Source organism: Salvia miltiorrhiza, chromosome 3 (genome assembly GCF_028751815.1).
Source record: "Salvia miltiorrhiza cultivar Shanhuang (shh) chromosome 3, IMPLAD_Smil_shh, whole genome shotgun sequence".
NCBI lineage: Eukaryota > Viridiplantae > Streptophyta > Magnoliopsida > Lamiales > Lamiaceae > Salvia > Salvia miltiorrhiza.
This window is the reverse complement of record NC_080389.1, coordinates 38,361,644-38,383,834: the sequence shown is the minus strand read 5'-3', so window position 1 is coordinate 38,383,834 and position 22,191 is coordinate 38,361,644. Positions and strand designations below refer to the sequence as shown.

Genomic DNA, 22,191 nt, shown 5'->3' with positions numbered 1-22,191 from the left:
TAAAACTTATAACAATCTACATTCCTTGAAAACGTGTTCAGTATCATTCATTCCTCTAATCATATCAACATAGTATGCACCAAATCTATCATACCAACGTAAATCATTCAACATTCATTCATAGCATATCTTTCACAATCATGTTCTTGCAACAGTTTAAAATCATAACATTTATTAAAAGATTGAAACCACAGTTACCTTTTTCCTGATTGAGCGTGATGCAATGGAGCGTTGAGCGGTGTCATAAGATTCATTTAAGTTAAATGACTCGATCTAGACTTGGCTTTTGAAGGAAAATTCTTGGGCCAGAGCAAACAAATTGCTCTGATACCACTCTGTCACAGCCCGCAATCCCTAAGGATGGTTTAACCGGGGTTATGACTCGGGAAGGGGATTAAGAAGCGGGGAAAGAAAGGGACATTTACTTAACAATCAAACATTTTACGAAAAGAGACATTTATTATATAACACTAGGATCATAACTGATCACTTGGGCAAATACAAGACTGTAGTAGCCCGCTCTTTTATTTATAATTAAATCTAGTAAATGCAAATTATTATAAATGAATCCAGTTTATGGTCCTGATTTTTTTAATATCAGAAACGGAGTTATTATTTTAGCGTTATACTTTTATAACGTATGAGAAAAACGCGACGATGATTATTGAGCCATTCAATAATTATTATTTTCAAGTTATAACTGACTTAGCAAAGTCATGTTATTTATTAATCGAGAAACGGAAGCAGTTATATTTTATTAATGCTACTAGAAGTCGAGGATTTATTTCCGACAGCAAAGCAGATTAAATCTACGGATTTAATTTAAGTTATATTATAGTTTATCAAGTTAGCAGGCAAGGAAAAAAATATCAAACAGATACAATAACGGATGATAGAGAATAGAAGCCAGTATTTTATTACAGTTCACGAATACAGTCTACTTCCCAGCTTGGGGAAAATTGTATAGTATTTTACAAGGTTGAATTTACCACCATTTGCTTCCCCACCACTACACCTACTCTTACACTCCACCAACTTCTCCATTACATTTGTTTTTCTCCACCAAACATTCCACTTACTTCATTCCTTATGTCATACACCAAGCACCAGAAAGGGAGATGAAGTTCCTGCTGCCAACTGCCAAGTATCGAGAGGTAAGTCTTGGCCTAAGTTTTCTTCATTCCATACTTGGTTCTTTCTGCATTTGTTGAGAAAACAATATTTGCAATTTCAGTTCCTTTCCCCATTTAATTCATAGCAACAGACAACCACCGACACCAAGCATTTCAGGTAAATACTACACAATGCAATTCAGCTATCTTCTCATCATACCATCAGACACATGTTTGAGTAGGAATATAGAGATGTAAACGGGTATATATGCTTATAGATCCAGCAAGTCACACGCTCAATATACAGAAATCAATTTATGTAATTACAATTCTTCACATGAGTCAGATGATGAGAATGCTTTTGACATTTGCAAACCATAGTTCCTAGTTTAATCTCTAACTTTATCAAAATAGGAACACAGAACAGATCCCTTTAACTTCAAACCACAAACTATTGTTTATATACAGACTTATACAAAGAAGAAGAGGAAGATAGAACAAAGACTTAGCTTTAAGATATAGTGCCGGCTGCCGGTTCGGACGAACCAAGGGGACGGCGAACCCCTGCTGCCGTGACGAACACCGAGAACAAAAACGGCGAACTATCGATTATCTCGTCTGCATCAGATCAATGACAGCAAGTGAGACCGGTGGTCGACGGCGTCTGACTCGCCGGAGATGGAGGAAGGCAGAGGATGAGGCTGAGACGCCGATTTAAGCGCGAAGTTAGGACTTTCACTCTGTTTGTTTTGGAGACCACCTATGCATCGTGTGTGTGAGACTCAGAGAGGAGAGGAACTTCCTCTGGCCGGGTTACAAAATCGGGACGGCGGAATCAGGCGAGAAAGCTCGCCTCGATACTTCACAATTCGTGAAATCGAGAGAGAACAAGAGATCTCTTTGAGGGTTCTGCTCAGTGAAACCAAGAGGAAAGAAGACGCCGGACGGAACTGGCGGAAGCTGAACGACGCCGGACCTAAGCTCGGCGGCAGCCGACGCCGGTTGGAGCATAGAAGGCGACTGAAGCTCGACTGATGTTGAGAGAGACCGACTGATTCTACGGATTCCGAACGAAGGAGCAGCAGCGATCGACGACGGCGCTCTCCCAGACGACGACCGCTGACCGGTACCGAGCCCGAGCAGCAGCAACTCCAGTCGGCGATGGCTCCCAAACGACAGCAGCCCGGCGGATTTCAGGCGAAGATGCGGCCGCAGCAGCGACCTGGTATTTGACGATTAGGGCTCGCCCTTCCACTCTCTTCTTCCCGAACACGGATTTGAGGCCGAGACACCAAGTTTGGAGGGGGGACGACAACTAGCGGTCGCCGGACTTACAGAAACGGCGGAGGATTCGATCTCAGGGAAAGCTAGGGCTCCTCCTCTCAGTCGAGTTTGAGAGGTAAATCGAGAGAGAGGAGATGAGGGAGCAGACCGACGTCGGGGTTCTGAGCAACGCTGGCCTCGCCGGCGGCTGGAATGGTCAGAGTACGGAGCGGCGACGGCAGATCTGCGGGAGACAGATCGGGTGAGAAATTGAGAGAGGGAAGTAGATGGAGAGAGAGAGAAATGGACCAGGGGCGATGTCCTCGGCTGGCCGTCGTTCTCGCCGGAGCCGTTCGCGGCGGAGCTCGCGTAGAGCGGGCGAGAGAGAGAGAGAGGTCTTGAGCGGCGCTGGCGAGATTTGGGAAGAGAGGCTGCTGATTTGGGTGGAGGAATTGAGGAACAGAAGCCGTGAAAATGAGAGAGAAAGAACCGAGATTTCATCTCTTGGTTGGGCCACTTTGATTAGTTGGGCTGGAGTTTAAAATGATGGGTTGATTCTTTTCTTTATTTGGGCTTCAATTATTTTAAAGTTTGGGCCTCACATTTTTAAGTATTGCAAGCCAAGATTTGGGCTTTTCCTTATGTTAAATTCGAACTGGGCCTTCTTTTTAGGTGGGCTGCAGATTTTAAGTGTTTTTGGGCTTGAATTAATTTAAGGAGTCGGGCTGATGCATATTTTATGATGGGCTATTATTCTAATCCCATTTATATTTCGTTGGGCCAGTTTAATTCATCATTTGGGCCGATTAAATTGCCTATTGGACTAAGATTAATTCTTTTCAGTCCACATTAATTATTATTTGGACCCCTATTTTAATTGTTTTGGGTCGAAGACTTTTTAAGTTGGGCTTTAATTCTTTTAAAGCTTGAGCTGAAGTTACTTCTTTCAGTTAAGCCTTGCAGTATCTATTTTGATGAAGCCCAATTATTTATCAGTGAGCGAGCCGATTCTTATTCAGTAAATGAGCCGCCCAGTTTATTAATTAATGTTTTTGGACTTCGGACTTTAAAGCGAACTATTATCATTTATTTCTTTAAAGCCACTGGTTTATTTAATTAATTGGCTACTCTCTTTTGAGCCTATTAATTATTTGAGGTTACGCTAGTAATGATGTTTCTATCGAAAAGCCCGATAATTTCTACAAGGTCACACCTCGTTTAAAGCCGAGTTAGTCCTTTTTCAATCAAGTACAAATGCGAGGTTTATTTCACAACTAGAATATTCCGATGAGGAAGGAAGAATCACAGTTTTATTCGACCGCGCTAGACGGGAATTAGCTAAATCTATTTACGAGGATTAATAGTAGAATTCCCGATTATCGCTCAGAAGATTAGTTCATGCATACCAGATTCATGCATAGTTACAATTACGCTTTCTCATTAATTAAGAATTTTCCTCGAGGCAATGTCTTATTTTTATATTCTCGTGATTAAGGTCAAGCGCAAGAATAAGAACTACACAAGGAGTTAGAGTACCTTAGCAAAACTTTGCTATCAGGTGGGCAATTTCTTACGCGTAAATAAAATGCTATGTAAGTGTTATGCTTTAAAATGCAAATTGGATCTTCAAGTGTGGTATGCTTTATTACGCTTAAATGAGTTAAGCTTTATTATGATGTACGTTAAATGATTTACGCTATGCTGTTTATATTATTTACGCCCTATGTAATTTACGCTTATTTACGCTTGAATGCTTTACGCTGATAAGTTTATGCTTATGTTTGATGCATGCGTCTGTTGAGGGAGGCCTCCCTCAACAGTACGATGCCGTGTCCGCTGAGGAGGGCCTTCCTCACGGCGCGATGCCCGTGTCCGCTGAGGGAGGCCTCCCTAGCGGCGCGATGCCAGTATGCCAGTATACCAGTGTTACAGCGTCTATTGGGGGAGGCCTCCCTCAATAGTACGATGCCGTGACCGCTGAGGGAGGCTCCCCCTCACGGCGCGATGCCCGTGTTCGTTGGGGAAGGCCTTCTCCACGACACGATGCTTGTTTATGATTATTGATGATGAAGAATGCGCTCATGCTATTTATGAATTTGGAATTGTTTAATGAGCAAAGGATTTGAAAGAAACTTATGCCTCTTATGCGATGTTGTGAAATTGTTAATGATGTTATGTTATATGCTTGGCAACTGCCCACTAAGTACTCTTGTACTTAGCCTTTCGATGTTTATGTTTGTGCAGGTTGAGCTGTGATGGGCGATGAAGTGTTGTTGCTGAGTAGAGCTTTTGTCGAACTTAAAGTAGGCTCAGAAAGGATACATGTCTTCATACATGTATCTCAGTTATGCTTTCCGCTGTAAACACTGATTATTTCAGTTACGCCTTCCGTTGCAAACTCTGATAAAGTTTTACTCAAGCCCCTAACGATGCATTTTTCCTTTTAAGGAATATAACGCGTATTCAAGTTCTTTGAGTACCCTTTTTATGCGAACTATGCATTTTTCCTTTTTAAGGAATATTTCACGCATATTCAAACTCTTTGAGTATTCTTTTATGCACCCCTTTCTAAACCCGCTTCTTAATTTCCCTTCCCCAGTCATGGTTTTCCCGGATTAATTATCCTTAATTAAGGCCGGTCGTGACAGAGTGGTATCAGAGCAGTTCGTTTGCTCTGAGCCTAAGAGTTTATTTAAGCCAAACTTAGAATGGATCACTAAAGTGTCTAGAGTTCAATCGACAAAGCTCAGCACTTCATCGCATCACACTCAACGAAGCAGAATGGTATGCTCTTCCAAGTTTTGAGTTAATGTTTACTAAAAATGAGAACTATCGTGATAACAAAAGTGTGTAACTGTTAATAGCTATGTTATGTTGTTATTGAATGAAATGATTTACGTAAGTACGATTAAGTATGCCTATGGAATGAATCCCTATGAACATAGAACTATTAAGATATGAGATCACCACTACGACAGAACATAGAAGCAAACATAGAAGAAATTAGATTGTATCTTTTGGTGGCTATAGTGAAGGCAGCAAGATAAGTGATACGTATAGAATAATTCTTAAGCTCATGATTTTATAGCCGCTATGAATCTCCATGACTTATGCCTAAGTATCCAATTTAGATGATGAGATATTATATGCTTAAGAATTTATATGACTCATGGATATGAGATGCTAAGGACCCTTAAAGCTTACTACATCACTGCTGTCATTGGAGTTATGACTTGTTTACAAGTTATAATAAGTTGACATTTACAAGAATTCTTTTGAGGCTTGTATTAGATTATGCTAGAGTGTACTAATTGGCACATATTTGCTACCAGAATGCCGCCTAAGAGAGGAAGCCCTGCGAGAAACAATAACAATCGCAGAAACCGTAACGCTGTACCCGAAGAACCACAAGATGCTCGAGGACATAACCCATTCCCTCCGCCCCCAACTAGGAGAGTCGAAGAACTCTTTTTAAGGCAAAATCCACCTACGTTTGACGGAACGAGTGAACCGGCTGAAGCTGAGATTTGGGTGCGTGCAATGGAACGCATTTTCAACTTTCTACGTTGTAATGATGAGGAGCGCCTATCTTGCGTCTCATTCCAGCTAACAGGATCGGCTGACTTCTGGTGGGAAGCACGTCGAAAAATTCTGACACCTGAACAATGGGCAAGTTATACTTGGGAAGATTTTAAGACAGGATTATATGATAAATATATTCCGAAAAGCTATAGGAAGAAGAAAGAAGCTGAGTTCTACGAGTTAAAGCAAGGAAAGAAATCTGTGGTTGAATACGACAAGGAATTCTGCAACCTGTCTAGGTTTGCTCCCCAACAAGTGGACACAGATGAGAAGATGGCAGAGAAATTTTGTGCCGGTCTACGGTACGAAATTAAGATGGCTCTAGCAAGTCACGGAGGACTCTCATATACGGAGTCTCTGAACAGGGCACTTGACATTGAAGCCGCAATACCGTCAGACAAGTCAGCCCCACCATTGATCTCAACGCCAAACGACTTACCAGGAGCCTTACATACTCTCAAAGGGAAGCGCAAGTGGGACAACAATGAAGACAATATCAATCCGATTAATAAGCAAGTATGGCAAGAATATGAACGGGCCGAACAGTTTATTCAACCAAGGTACGAGGCACAGACTAACCTCGAGTCAACTGGGGGTAGCCAAAGTCAGAGAGGAATTTCACCTTGCCCAAATTGCGGTAAAATGCATAGGAGTGTTTGTCGAGCTGGGACTAACGGTTGTTACAATTGTGGTCAAAAGGGACACTACTCCACGCAATGCCCCAACAGACAACGAGGTTCAGCAATTGGGAACTAGAAAACAAGATGAAGGAGAAATACCCCGAACTGTTTTAACAAAGATATGCAAATTTCGGGACGAAATTTTTGTTAAGAGGGGTAGTATGTAGTAGCCCGCTCTTTTATTTATAATTAAATCTAGTAAATGCAAATTATTATAAATGAATCCAGTTTATGGTCCTGATTTTTTTAATATCAGAAACGGAGTTATTATTTTAGCGTTATACTTTTATAACGTATGAGAAAAACGCGACGATGATTATTGAGCCATTCAATAATTATTATTTTCAAGTTATAACTGACTTAGCAAAGTCATGTTATTTATTAATCGAGAAACGGAAGCAGTTATATTTTATTAATGCTACTAGAAGTCGAGGATTTATTTCCGACAGCAAAGCAGATTAAATCTACGGATTTAATTTAAGTTATATTATAGTTTATCAAGTTAGCAGGCAAGGAAAAAAATATCAAACAGATACAATAACGGATGATAGAGAATAGAAGCCAGTATTTTATTACAGTTCACGAATACAGTCTACTTCCCAGCTTGGGGAAAATTGTATAGTATTTTACAAGGTTGAATTTACCACCATTTGCTTCCCCACCACTACACCTACTCTTACACTCCACCAACTTCTCCATTACATTTGTTTTTCTCCACCAAACATTCCACTTACTTCATTCCTTATGTCATACACCAAGCACCAGAAAGGGAGATGAAGTTCCTGCTGCCAACTGCCAAGTATCGAGAGGTAAGTCTTGGCCTAAGTTTTCTTCATTCCATACTTGGTTCTTTCTGCATTTGTTGAGAAAACAATATTTGCAATTTCAGTTCCTTTCCCCATTTAATTCATAGCAACAGACAACCACCGACACCAAGCATTTCAGGTAAATACTACACAATGCAATTCAGCTATCTTCTCATCATACCATCAGACACATGTTTGAGTAGGAATATAGAGATGTAAACGGGTATATATGCTTATAGATCCAGCAAGTCACACGCTCAATATACAGAAATCAATTTATGTAATTACAATTCTTCACATGAGTCAGATGATGAGAATGCTTTTGACATTTGCAAACCATAGTTCCTAGTTTAATCTCTAACTTTATCAAAATAGGAACACAGAACAGATCCCTTTAACTTCAAACCACAAACTATTGTTTATATACAGACTTATACAAAGAAGAAGAGGAAGATAGAACAAAGACTTAGCTTTAAGATATAGTGCCGGCTGCCGGTTCGGACGAACCAAGGGGACGGCGAACCCCTGCTGCCGTGACGAACACCGAGAACAAAAACGGCGAACTATCGATTATCTCGTCTGCATCAGATCAATGACAGCAAGTGAGACCGGTGGTCGACGGCGTCTGACTCGCCGGAGATGGAGGAAGGCAGAGGATGAGGCTGAGACGCCGATTTAAGCGCGAAGTTAGGACTTTCACTCTGTTTGTTTTGGAGACCACCTATGCATCGTGTGTGTGAGACTCAGAGAGGAGAGGAACTTCCTCTGGCCGGGTTACAAAATCGGGACGGCGGAATCAGGCGAGAAAGCTCGCCTCGATACTTCACAATTCGTGAAATCGAGAGAGAACAAGAGATCTCTTTGAGGGTTCTGCTCAGTGAAACCAAGAGGAAAGAAGACGCCGGACGGAACTGGCGGAAGCTGAACGACGCCGGACCTAAGCTCGGCGGCAGCCGACGCCGGTTGGAGCATAGAAGGCGACTGAAGCTCGACTGATGTTGAGAGAGACCGACTGATTCTACGGATTCCGAACGAAGGAGCAGCAGCGATCGACGACGGCGCTCTCCCAGACGACGACCGCTGACCGGTACCGAGCCCGAGCAGCAGCAACTCCAGTCGGCGATGGCTCCCAAACGACAGCAGCCCGGCGGATTTCAGGCGAAGATGCGGCCGCAGCAGCGACCTGGTATTTGACGATTAGGGCTCGCCCTTCCACTCTCTTCTTCCCGAACACGGATTTGAGGCCGAGACACCAAGTTTGGAGGGGGGACGACAACTAGCGGTCGCCGGACTTACAGAAACGGCGGAGGATTCGATCTCAGGGAAAGCTAGGGCTCCTCCTCTCAGTCGAGTTTGAGAGGTAAATCGAGAGAGAGGAGATGAGGGAGCAGACCGACGTCGGGGTTCTGAGCAACGCTGGCCTCGCCGGCGGCTGGAATGGTCAGAGTACGGAGCGGCGACGGCAGATCTGCGGGAGACAGATCGGGTGAGAAATTGAGAGAGGGAAGTAGATGGAGAGAGAGAGAAATGGACCAGGGGCGATGTCCTCGGCTGGCCGTCGTTCTCGCCGGAGCCGTTCGCGGCGGAGCTCGCGTAGAGCGGGCGAGAGAGAGAGAGAGGTCTTGAGCGGCGCTGGCGAGATTTGGGAAGAGAGGCTGCTGATTTGGGTGGAGGAATTGAGGAACAGAAGCCGTGAAAATGAGAGAGAAAGAACCGAGATTTCATCTCTTGGTTGGGCCACTTTGATTAGTTGGGCTGGAGTTTAAAATGATGGGTTGATTCTTTTCTTTATTTGGGCTTCAATTATTTTAAAGTTTGGGCCTCACATTTTTAAGTATTGCAAGCCAAGATTTGGGCTTTTCCTTATGTTAAATTCGAACTGGGCCTTCTTTTTAGGTGGGCTGCAGATTTTAAGTGTTTTTGGGCTTGAATTAATTTAAGGAGTCGGGCTGATGCATATTTTATGATGGGCTATTATTCTAATCCCATTTATATTTCGTTGGGCCAGTTTAATTCATCATTTGGGCCGATTAAATTGCCTATTGGACTAAGATTAATTCTTTTCAGTCCACATTAATTATTATTTGGACCCCTATTTTAATTGTTTTGGGTCGAAGACTTTTTAAGTTGGGCTTTAATTCTTTTAAAGCTTGAGCTGAAGTTACTTCTTTCAGTTAAGCCTTGCAGTATCTATTTTGATGAAGCCCAATTATTTATCAGTGAGCGAGCCGATTCTTATTCAGTAAATGAGCCGCCCAGTTTATTAATTAATGTTTTTGGACTTCGGACTTTAAAGCGAACTATTATCATTTATTTCTTTAAAGCCACTGGTTTATTTAATTAATTGGCTACTCTCTTTTGAGCCTATTAATTATTTGAGGTTACGCTAGTAATGATGTTTCTATCGAAAAGCCCGATAATTTCTACAAGGTCACACCTCGTTTAAAGCCGAGTTAGTCCTTTTTCAATCAAGTACAAATGCGAGGTTTATTTCACAACTAGAATATTCCGATGAGGAAGGAAGAATCACAGTTTTATTCGACCGCGCTAGACGGGAATTAGCTAAATCTATTTACGAGGATTAATAGTAGAATTCCCGATTATCGCTCAGAAGATTAGTTCATGCATACCAGATTCATGCATAGTTACAATTACGCTTTCTCATTAATTAAGAATTTTCCTCGAGGCAATGTCTTATTTTTATATTCTCGTGATTAAGGTCAAGCGCAAGAATAAGAACTACACAAGGAGTTAGAGTACCTTAGCAAAACTTTGCTATCAGGTGGGCAATTTCTTACGCGTAAATAAAATGCTATGTAAGTGTTATGCTTTAAAATGCAAATTGGATCTTCAAGTGTGGTATGCTTTATTACGCTTAAATGAGTTAAGCTTTATTATGATGTACGTTAAATGATTTACGCTATGCTGTTTATATTATTTACGCCCTATGTAATTTACGCTTATTTACGCTTGAATGCTTTACGCTGATAAGTTTATGCTTATGTTTGATGCATGCGTCTGTTGAGGGAGGCCTCCCTCAACAGTACGATGCCGTGTCCGCTGAGGAGGGCCTTCCTCACGGCGCGATGCCCGTGTCCGCTGAGGGAGGCCTCCCTAGCGGCGCGATGCCAGTATGCCAGTATACCAGTGTTACAGCGTCTATTGGGGGAGGCCTCCCTCAATAGTACGATGCCGTGACCGCTGAGGGAGGCTCCCCCTCACGGCGCGATGCCCGTGTTCGTTGGGGAAGGCCTTCTCCACGACACGATGCTTGTTTATGATTATTGATGATGAAGAATGCGCTCATGCTATTTATGAATTTGGAATTGTTTAATGAGCAAAGGATTTGAAAGAAACTTATGCCTCTTATGCGATGTTGTGAAATTGTTAATGATGTTATGTTATATGCTTGGCAACTGCCCACTAAGTACTCTTGTACTTAGCCTTTCGATGTTTATGTTTGTGCAGGTTGAGCTGTGATGGGCGATGAAGTGTTGTTGCTGAGTAGAGCTTTTGTCGAACTTAAAGTAGGCTCAGAAAGGATACATGTCTTCATACATGTATCTCAGTTATGCTTTCCGCTGTAAACACTGATTATTTCAGTTACGCCTTCCGTTGCAAACTCTGATAAAGTTTTACTCAAGCCCCTAACGATGCATTTTTCCTTTTAAGGAATATAACGCGTATTCAAGTTCTTTGAGTACCCTTTTTATGCGAACTATGCATTTTTCCTTTTTAAGGAATATTTCACGCATATTCAAACTCTTTGAGTATTCTTTTATGCACCCCTTTCTAAACCCGCTTCTTAATTTCCCTTCCCCAGTCATGGTTTTCCCGGATTAATTATCCTTAATTAAGGCCGGTCGTGACAAAGACGTTTGTTCGGGAAGGCCCGTCGAAGTGGATTACCCAACAAAAGAGTATTATACTTAAAATAAAACATTAGCATAATCAGAGTATCTTGCAGCGGAAATACGTGTGAGTTATACATATGAAGATGTATACTCAAGGTTTCATTATTGTTCTATGTCAAAAGGTATATCCGCTCAACTCCACTCCATTCCATCACCCGCTCAACCTGCACATTAGGGAAAACAACATGCAGGGCTGAGTAAAAATACTCAGTGAACATATGCCGGAAATATAACATTTTATATCATTTATTGTACTGCCAACAGTAACACACAGGGTTTTACTTGAAGGATCTGTGCTTACTAAACATTTTCTTTCATTTCATAAAGTTGGATGCGCATCCCATTTTCAGTCTATATGATCCATATCTGTTCCTTTTACACGCCGGGAAGGAGGCCTCCTTCCACGGACGCCAAGACCGGTCGCAAGCGACACACAGTCTCCATGAGTGTACACGTTAACCCTTACTAGCAAACCTTCGTCTAGCGTAGGGTCCGAATTCGATTTCCTTTATAGTTGGCGAACCAACACAGATAGGATACATACATAAAACATAAACATTTTTGGCAGACAATCATTTCATAAACATTTCCTTTCCTTTCATAAGAACCATTCATCAATTAATCATTTCCATAAAAATTTCATTTCATAATAATCATTCATCATTTGAAATATCACAGTTATATCATGTCATTCATTTCATTTCGTATAAGAGGCCTGTATCCAGGGGATCTCTATATACGTGTTTTAAGAAAGCCCACCTTATTCGTTCCCACAACGGGCGTAGAGTTACTTCCCTTTTTAGCTATCACTTCCCGCCTGGACCTTTATTGACGAAGAATCGATAAGTTCGAGAAGAAGTCGTGAAAGACAGGAAGATTGATCTCTAAACTAAACTATCTTCTTTAATGATTTTAGGGTTCTAGCATCCATATTAATCTTATCTCGTCAAAACCTTAAACTCAAAACATTATCACATAACTATCATTTAGGTTCGAAACTATTTATTCGAACATCAACATGCGCATTAATCATAACTCGTTCTACTCACGTCATCAAGTCAAATATTCCATCTTTTAACAGCAAATCAAACAATATCACATAGACAATTTAAATCATCATGGATCATTCTTTCTCATACTTAAAATAATTTAATCATTTTCAAATAATCCATATTAATAAGTCATTTGAAAAGAATTAATTTAAATAAGAGCTTAACTCAAAATATTTTGTTTTAAAGTCCATTTGTAAAAATACTTGAAATAAAAGAACTCCATTTAAATAATTAATTTAAAGGTCAATATATAATTAAATTAATCAAGCTCAATTTAAATTAATAATTAAGAGCTCAAATAATTTAAATAGATATAAGCCCAAATTAATTAGATAAATTAAGTCTATCATGTTTTTCTTTGAATAAGGCCCAAACAATTAAATTAAAGAAGCCCATCAGATTTTTATTTAAAAGGGCCGAGCCCAACAGATATTGAAGCCCAAACACTTATTAAAATCGGCCCACCAGTCAATTAAATTAAAAAGGGAAGCCCAACATTTAAAAAAAATCGGCCCAACCCGGCCCAATTCTTAACCTAAATAAACACACACAATTACACATTTTCAGCACACACACATGCACCTCTCATCTCTCTCTCGGACCTCTCCCGACTCTCTCTGCTCTCTCTCTGATCGGTCGAGTGCGGCGCCGCCTCCGGCGCGCCGCCTCGCCGGACGTCTCGCGTCTCCCTCTCACCCCCTCGGTCTCCTCTTCTCACTGACTCACACACATACGCACGCAGACACGGCGAAAGCCGCGCTGCCGCGTCGTCCTCCCCTTCGCCGGTGGACAGACGGCCAGGAGCCGCCACCGTCGCCGGAGAGCCCAGGTAAAACCCTAACTTTTTTTCATTTTCCCCTTCTTTCCTTTTTAGATTAAAACTGAAAACTCCTCTCTCTCTCTTTTGATTTGGCTGAATCGGAGCAACGGCGACGTCACGGCTGTCACGTTACCGCCGCCGCCGCCGACGACGAGCCACCATGGCTCCACCGCTGACCGCCGTCTGAAAACAGGTAACTCTAATTTCCTTTCTCTCCTTTTCTTTTTCCTTCCCTCATCCTTTCCCTTTTCTAAATTAAAATCTGAAAACTTATCTCCCTTCCCCCTCTTTGGCAGATCGGAGCCACCGCGGCTCCGTCGCCGTCCGTTGACCGCCGGCGACGACGAGTCACCAAGGCTGCCGCCTCCCTCTGATCTCGACTCACACACACAAGGCAGGGTCAGCCCCCCTTCAAAGGTTTCAAGCCTCAAATTCAGTCGAACACTTAGCACATATGATTTGAGCAAAAATCAAATACTGTAAATTTCAGTTCATACGTTAATACATGTAAATTTTTCTTTTGGATCATTCTCGTTTGGTGGTTCTCTGATATATTGGATAAAAGGGGAATACCTTGAATAGGTGTGGTGGAAGATATTTATTTCTGCAGATTTTGTTTATCACTAAGATTAGAAACGTCAGTTGTGAAAAAAATAAATTGAAAGAGATGAATATCCTCATTCTATTACCTTAACTTGCTGTGTGAAATTGAGACTGCAGAATTTAGAAATGGTGAAGTGGTGAGGTTTGGGTGAAGAATGGTGTAGATTATAAAAGAAAAATGGGGTGGTTTGGATGGATGAGGATCGTGTAATTTTCAGCTGACAAGTATGAACACTTCAGCTAGCTTTGTATGACTGAAGAATTTCTTCAGCATGCGTAGTAAATTCTTCAGCATGCTTAGGATTCAGCATGCTTAGGATTATTCAAATTTAATCATTAAAATATCTAAGAGATTAATACATTAATCATATGGTTCCAAACTCATTTGAATACATTGACACATACAAGACTAATTCTTATTTGAAGTATAAAATCCATTTGGGCCTGTCAATTTAATAAATTAACTAACCACATGGATCAACTTTAGTTAATGGACTCAAAATATATTTTGAGTGCATCGTCCACTGAAAATAAAAATAAAAATAAATCATCACGTATATAAATCATCAAATTCATATAAGTTCGTATTTTATTAATGGATGCCGAACCCTAATTATCATAATAAATCCTTAATCAGTCATTAGAAGATTTTAAATCCTCAATTAAAAGTCGGGTCATTACATAAAGTAAGAAAAAGAATGTAATAAAGTGATAAAGTAGGAGAGAGAAGATAATAAAAAAATACTTAATTAGTGTTAATTAAGTGTTTAAAATTTCTTATTTTTGCCAAATATAGAAATGTAGCATCTTCGTTGGGACGGCCCGAAAAGGAATATGTAGCATCTTGGGCGGGACGGAGGGAGTATTTTTTTTAAATGCAATCGCAAAAACGACATCGTTTCGTACCATATCATTTATAAAAAATCCACTCTGAAATTTAAAATTCACTCCTATCGTGTTTGAAATTCACGCTAATCACCTATAATTAGGAATAAACACGATAGAATATGGTACGAAACGAAGTCGTTTTTTTCGTGTCATTTTAAAAAAAATAGAATATAAATTACATTGTGGCATCTGGCGAGCCGCATCACGTTTCTGGTAATCGAAAAATAGATGCAGGATATATTTGATAAAAACCTAATAGTTTGAAGGTTTAGAGAACATTTCAAAAGTTTTAGGGTATTTTTGATAAAATGAGTATAGTTCAGGAGTTTTCATGCTATTTACCCTATATATACAGTATATATATATATATATATATATATATATATATGGTCTAATTCAATTTATATTGGCAGTTTTTTTCTAAAAACATAATTTAGAATAGGTAAATTGCATATATATTAATAAAAAAAAATTGCATTGTGCACGGCAATTCTAAAATCTGTATTAAAATTATTCAATTATTAATATTTTCTCATTTTGAATACTCACGTTTTTCGGCCAAATTTTGTGTCCAAAATGACGTTGTGTGCATCCAACGATACAATTAATACTACGCCAATTTTATTTTTCCGCGCGGTCATATTTATAGCAAGTGAGCATATTTATGTCATGCCACCTCATCGAAAAATGAGTGAATATGCAAAATGAGAAAAGAAAATTAATAGTTAAATAATTATAATACAAATTCTAAAGTTAGTAAGTAAAATAAAAATTTATTAAAAATTCGATAATTTATACTAACCCTTTAAAAATGAGAGCTTGATTTCTTTTATTTTGTTAGTATAAAATTCATCCTGTGTAAATATAAAATATAAAGTTTATTTTCAAAATTGAAGTCCTTTTTCAGTTTTTTTTTTTTCGGAGGTGGGGGGTTGAACTTTGCAAATCATAGGATGCTCAAGAAAGTCCAACACAATCTCAAAAAAAGATTATTTCTATAATAATTGCACGATTACTTTCTAGGAATTCTGCATAATTCCATTAAGGGATGATCAGATTCGAGCCATCTGTCATCAAATTCATATAAAGTTTTAGTGGAATAATTTAGTTGGTGGTGTAGCAATTTCAATAATAAACTAAAGGATTATAGATTTGATATATATCATCAACTTACACATTTATAATATAAAGTAAAAATAAAAAATATTGATATTTACGAGATGAAAAAAATGGTTGAGTACCAGTGTAATATTTATTTGAAAAATAATACTATAAAAATGGAGGAATGCCGATTTATTTGTACCCTTTATGCACGTTTTGTGTAGCTCAGTGCACGACTATATGCATTTTAGAAGTTGTCAAAAGATTAGAGGTCCATAACTTAGTGTGCTACATCAACATCTCGTTACCTAACACGACTTTATTAGTCTCTCTCTATTTCTTTTTCTTCTTTTTTTGAGGTATAATCTCTTTTTATTTATTTATTATTGTTGATGTTCTCAATCTCAAATAGGTTTAAATTAGAGTACCACCTGTGCGCACCTCCACACACAATATATATGAAACTATTAAGTGACCCGTCCTAATTCGACGGATCTATTAAAATATAAATTTATGAAATTATTAATTTATTTTTTGTTTCATGAATTATTTTTCACAAAAATAAAGAATTTAATAAAATTATTATAAAATAAAAAAATTATAATATTTATTTGAAATTGACCTAATTTAAATGTCTTATAAAATTTATATGTAAGCATTGTTTCGATCCAAAAAATATTAAAAGAGAAATTGGAACAATTATTTGAAACGTATCTATATTAGATGTCTGTAGTTGGAACCAATAATTAAAAAATAAGAAAAAAATTAAATAATATCATTAATGACTTAAACTTTAAAAATTTGAATAAATTATTAAATTTACAATTACCTCATAATCTATCGAAAATTTCACCATACAACATGTTAGTTGTTGCGTCTTGCATATAACCTCTCTTTTTAGTGATTTTTGAGATTGCCACGTAAAATTGTCCATAACTAAGAATGAGTTTCGGCAGGTATAATCCTACATTTGAAAGAGATTGTCCATGACTTTTATTTATTGTCGACATAATAAAACAAACACTCATAGGGAATTGCCTTCTCTGGAACCGAATTCAAAATTTAGTGAAATGCGATGAAATCGTAATTATTCTAGCTATAGAAAACTTATTGAACTCATTTTTTTTTTTTTCCCTAAAATGAGTTTCCCTTCACTTATGTGTTCCCCAAGTTGAGTTACTATCAGTTTGGTGCCATTGCAAAGTGTTAGGTCCGGAGGGTCTCGAATAGGTGTATGGGGGGGGAATACACCTATAGGCTATTTTTAAAAAACGAAACTTGAAACACAAACTGACACAACCTTTTTAGAGAAAAGAGTTTAGTAAAGTTTAGGTTGATGACTGATACTGAATACTCTTCAGTAAGGAGTTATTAGTTAAGTTCGAGACTTTAACTGATACACGTAAAGCTTCAGTCAAGTTTGTTGAACAACGAGATGTTATGAATCTTCTTGACTACCCGGAGATAAATTAGTTAGACTAATAACACACGTAGCGGAAAACTTTTGTTTCGAAATAGTTTGTGAGATTAATCACGTTGTCAGAAATTAAGTTTCTCTTTGCAGTTAATCAGTTTTCAGTGGAGAAGGCTTGTACACAAGTAAGAAAGTAAATACTGAAAGCTGTAAACAACACAGAGATTTTTACGTGGTTCTACATCCACGGTCAGTTGATTAGACTGACAACTTCACTGGGCATGTGCTTACGGGTGCACAGCAAACCTGTGCATGTGCTTACGGGTGCATAGCAAACCTGGACAACTGAAGATCCTATCTTCAGTACCAACACACCTGGTCGGATTTCTCACTCTTAGCACACACTGGGCACTAAAATTCTAAATTTTACAATCTTCTTGGCCATTCCTTCCCAAAATGGGACAATGCAGTTTGTCATACAACATTGGAATCAGAGTTTTGCAAATAAGCTCCTGCAATCACTCTCAACCATCAAGCCTTTGAATCCTTTGTTCTTAGCAACCAAGAGACCCTCACGAATTGTCATCCCTCACCCATTTCAACAGAAACTGCTCCCTTAAAAAACCTATAGCGACATTCCCATCAAAGTTAGAAAAAGACCACCCCAATCGCCACTCCAGAGTCGGTCAACACTGTTGCATCACAGTTAAGTTTGATGATATCACTAGCACAAGCCATAAAGTCAGAAGATGCAATTGGCATTTTAACCCAAACCGCTTTTTGGGCAATGTTAAAACATTAGCCATGGCTGAGGATCTTCTGTTTGAACAACGGGGACGTTACGAGGGCCCACAACAAACAAGCGAACATCGACCGATAAAAGGGCTCGTCGATGATTTCCACCATCCAATCATGAAAAGATAATTTTTCATCTTCAACCTCCCTTGGATCAGGATGATAATTCTAATTTCTAGACGAAGAAACATTGTTTCCATTCCCAACATTAATCCCGATTTCTAGACGAAGGAACATTGTTTCCATTCCCAATTGCAGAGATCATCGATGAACTAGTTATAGGCCTTTTTCGGAAATCTAAAAAATATAGACTCCTCAACTAGGGATGGCAATGGATCCTGGACCCGGTCCAGATCCGCAGATCCATATCCATTTTTTAGGATCTGGACCTTAGGAAAAATGGATCCAATGGATCTGGACCGGATCTGGACCGGATCTGGGTTATTCCTATAATTTCCGGATCTGGATCTGGAGTAAAAAATCTGAGACCCAGATCCGGTCCATGGATCCATTTATATATAAAAATATATATAATGTTATTTATTTTTATCTAACTCTAATCTAATATCTATGACTAATCTATATATCTCTTTTCATAAATAATATTTTACTTTTATTTTAATTTAAATTTTAGTTTTCATTATTATTATTATTATTATTATTATTATTATTATTATTATTATTATTATTTGTATTGATAACATTAATTTGTTTTTCTATGTAAAATAGAGGACACATTGTTATACTGTTATTTAGTACTTGATTATTATATTCTTATTGTTATTAAATTTCGATAATATTTTTATAGAATATGGTTAATTCATTTATTTTGAATAATTGTTGAAAATCTAGACAATAATTATAATTTTATTTGAGATTAATTTAAGATTTATAAATTTAATTTAGAAGACAAAAAGTATGGATCCGGGTCTGGACCCGAGACCCTGTGGATCTTATGGATCTGGACCTGGATCTCATTTTTTTGGATCCATTGGATCTGGACCGGATCTGGGCCTAAGTCAAAAAATCCGGATCTAGATCTGGACCAAGCAGGATCCGGTCCAGATCCGGCCCATTGCCATCCCTATCCTCAACCATTGTTTCCATTTGCCATCACTGCACAATTGTTTCCCTTCATGGCCCCACTATTAGCATTGCCTTCCTGACCTCTGCAGTTGGGAATGGAAACAACGTTCTTCATCTAGAAATTATAATTATCATCCTGATTTTAGGGTTTGATCGATACAGTTATTTTCACGTGATTTTCAGAATTTTGAATTGGGGATTATATAGTTGTTTAAAGAGTTAATTTATTATAAATTTAATTTAATATGGAGCTATGAATAATAGGGCAAAATAGTAATATTATAATTATTTTTTTATTATTATTTTATATGGAGGGCTACATACTACGGTGAGTAAATTGTGGGCCGTGATTAGAATTACCCTTAACCCTTCATTAAAAAAAATAAAAAATCCAATATAATTGGGCTTTTGAAACTGCCCGCTACTATAGTTTATAAAAGCCCATATTTGTAGCCCACTTCAGACCGAAAAGCCACACCTAAAATCCATATAAATGCAAGAATTAGGGTTTCCGTCAGTCGTCTTCGTCTCCAGCTCAAGTCTTTCGCGAAACCTCTGCAGCCGGCAAAAATGGTGAAAGGAAGACAGGGAGAGAGAGTGAGGTTAGGCATCACAGTTCCGTCTTCTCTATCTAACTTATACAGCTATTCGAACCTGCTGTAATTCCTGATTTTGTTTTATTTTTGTTTAGATTATATGTTCGTGGAACCATCCTCGGCTACAAAAGGTACGAAAATAGATCGCGATAGTTAGGTGTTTTTTAGTTAGCTGTTTGTGAGTGTGTGTTTTTATGGGAGGAAAATGTGATGATTTTGGGGATTTGTTTATTTTTGATGATAGGTCGAAGTCGAATCAGTATCCCAACACGTCGCTGATACAGATTGAGGGAGTGAACACACAGGAGGAAGTAGCGTGGTACCGCGGGAAGAAAATGGCGTACATATACAAGGCCAAGGTGAAGCAGAACGGCTCCCACTACCGTTGCATTTGGGGCAAGGTCACGCGCCCCCATGGCAACAGCGGCGTCGTTCGCGCCAAGTTCAAGTCCAACCTTCCGCCCAAATCCATGGTATGTTCCATTTGATTCTCCATTTTGTCTATTATGTCTAAGCATTGGTTTTGACAAGCACATGAATAAGTGAAATTGTTGGGATTTCAGCTCATTGTCTGCTACTGTAAAATGTGTAAATGTCTTATTTTGCTATTTTTTGTTTAGAACTAAATTGCTACATAGTTCAGTTCTCTGAATGCAGTGTGTTATAGGTAGTCAGAGAGAGAAACAGAAATCCACCCATTTTGGAGGGTTGTATAGTATTAGCTAGAAATGAACCGATCTAATGCACTTGTGAACCAACCTTATTTTGACTGCATATGCTGTATGCTCGAGGCTTGCTAGTGCTAGTTTTGGTGCATTGAAAATCCACACTTTTTGTGGTTTTAACTGAAGAAGCCTCAATCTTACTATAATTTCCTTGTGTTATAAACTTCCTATTTGTTGAATTCGAAATATACAACCTGTCGGCAGTTATAGGATATTGCAAGTTTATTAAGTTTGTACTTGCTATAGAATGCCATGAATTGTTTTTTCCTATTTTCTCATGCATCATATTATTGTGAAACAGGGAGCTAGGGTAAGAGTGATGATGTACCCAAGCAACATTTGAGGTAAATTTCCATTTAAGTTAAATTGCTTTGTTTCTGTATGCATCACCTTTTTCTTTTTTTTTAAGTTGGTTATCCTGAGGTAAATATGCTTTCATATGTTGGTGAAAATGGTCTAGGGTTTTGCCTAGAGTGAATTTTTTTTTAAAATCATATTACATGCATACAGAAAATGAAAAAAATAAACTTTGCACGCATCTAAAGCTGTGCTTTATCTTTCTATCTTGTATTAATCCTAATTCAAGTCGAGCCCAGAATAATTTTATTCCGCCTATTATGAGCTCTTTATACAGCCACACTGTTTATGCTTTTTGTATATCAATTTTTATCTTTTTTATCTTGTATTAATCCTAATTCAAGTCGAGCCCAGAATAATTTTATTCCACCTATTATGAGCTCTTTTTACGGCCACACTGTTTATGCTTTTTGTATATCAATTTGTCTATTCCAGTATGAAAGTGTCGGTGTTGATTTTATCTTGGCTTAATTCGATTTGTTTGTAGTTTTAAACTTTTTGATTCTTTGCATTTTATGTCCTTATACATTACTCATTCAATTTTTGTGGCGAATGACTCATAGTTCGAATACCAAGTGTAGACACCTTGTAGAAGAAGATAAGTGATGTTCTTTTTTCATGCCACCTTAATTAGTGTTATTAAAAAAGTAATGGGCTTGGAGTAATTCCCAAAAGAATATGCTGTTCATATTTAATTCCCACTAAAAATATGGCCATATGGGTGATTAATTACCATGAACTAAGGTTAATTTGGAAATAATTTTCTTTATCATTGTTCAGAAGTGTAGAATCACAAATAAATGGAATAGGAAGGAGTAAATGTTTTGTACGTTTCTCTTCCTTGTATTGGTTTCTTGATTTCTTTATAAAATCCCTTTCTCTTATCTGCAGTGGTTCACATCGTGTAGATCACGTTTGGGAGCGTTAGGTGACGACAGCCTCTACTCGTCAGGATTTTATTTATAGTTTTGGATTTAGGCATATTTTCAGTTTATCCTATTTTCTGTTCTTTTTGGACCCTGAATTGAAGAATCGATCTGGTTGAGTTGACAAATTGTTGTGCACTACACATCTGCCATTTTCTGTTTTCCTCCTTTAAATGATACATCTGCCATTTTTGCTTCCTCCTTCCTCATGTGTAGGTAAATTCATGCTGAATTTAGGCATGTTTACATCTCAGTTACGTGGCACAAATTTTCTTGTTTGCATTTGCAAGTCAGTCTACATGCATCGTTTCTTGATTATTGAGAAACCACTTACTTGCTTTCCCTAACGTTGTGTCTGGAAATTAACTAATTTTTTGAGAGTAGATGGATATTAACGAACTAATTAAAACATATGAGAAGAGCGATGATCAAATTATTTATACATTGTTTCTTCACTCCAAAGCTTTTCGC

The 22,191-nt window shown here is 38.4% G+C and overlaps 1 protein-coding gene and 4 long non-coding RNA genes across 6 annotated transcripts; all 5 read left to right on the top strand.

Annotated features, from left to right (window-relative positions):
- The first annotated feature begins 621 nt into the window (after window positions 1–621).
- LOC131016602 (uncharacterized) lies at window positions 622–2,850 on the top strand. The gene is made up of 2 exons (XR_009099098.1): window positions 622–1,290; window positions 1,581–2,850. It is a non-coding gene; the product is annotated as an uncharacterized LOC131016602 (long non-coding RNA).
- A 936-nt stretch (window positions 2,851–3,786) lies between these two features.
- Window positions 3,787–4,905, top strand: LOC131016603 (uncharacterized). The gene is made up of 2 exons (XR_009099099.1): window positions 3,787–3,933; window positions 4,620–4,905. It is a non-coding gene; the product is annotated as an uncharacterized LOC131016603 (long non-coding RNA).
- A 1,466-nt stretch (window positions 4,906–6,371) lies between these two features.
- LOC131016600 (uncharacterized) lies at window positions 6,372–9,142 on the top strand. The gene is made up of 2 exons (XR_009099096.1): window positions 6,372–7,582; window positions 7,873–9,142. It is a non-coding gene; the product is annotated as an uncharacterized LOC131016600 (long non-coding RNA).
- Window positions 9,143–10,078: 936 nt separating this feature from the next.
- LOC131016601 (uncharacterized) lies at window positions 10,079–11,197 on the top strand. The gene is made up of 2 exons (XR_009099097.1): window positions 10,079–10,225; window positions 10,912–11,197. It is a non-coding gene; the product is annotated as an uncharacterized LOC131016601 (long non-coding RNA).
- Window positions 11,198–19,572: 8,375 nt separating this feature from the next.
- Window positions 19,573–21,918, top strand: LOC131016599 (60S ribosomal protein L35a-3-like). 2 transcript variants are annotated; one of them, XM_057945310.1, is made up of 5 exons: window positions 19,573–19,718; window positions 19,808–19,843; window positions 19,957–20,185; window positions 20,739–20,781; window positions 21,703–21,918. In XM_057945310.1, exons 1-4 carry the CDS (start codon window positions 19,687–19,689, stop codon window positions 20,778–20,780), a joined length of 339 nt encoding a protein of 112 aa, XP_057801293.1. In that variant the 5' UTR covers window positions 19,573–19,686; the 3' UTR covers window position 20,781; window positions 21,703–21,918. The 2 variants fall into 2 exon arrangements, with proteins under 2 accessions (XP_057801293.1, XP_057801292.1); XM_057945309.1 differs by having other exon boundaries at window positions 19,574–19,718; window positions 21,686–21,918.
- Window positions 21,919–22,191: the final 273 nt, after the last annotated feature.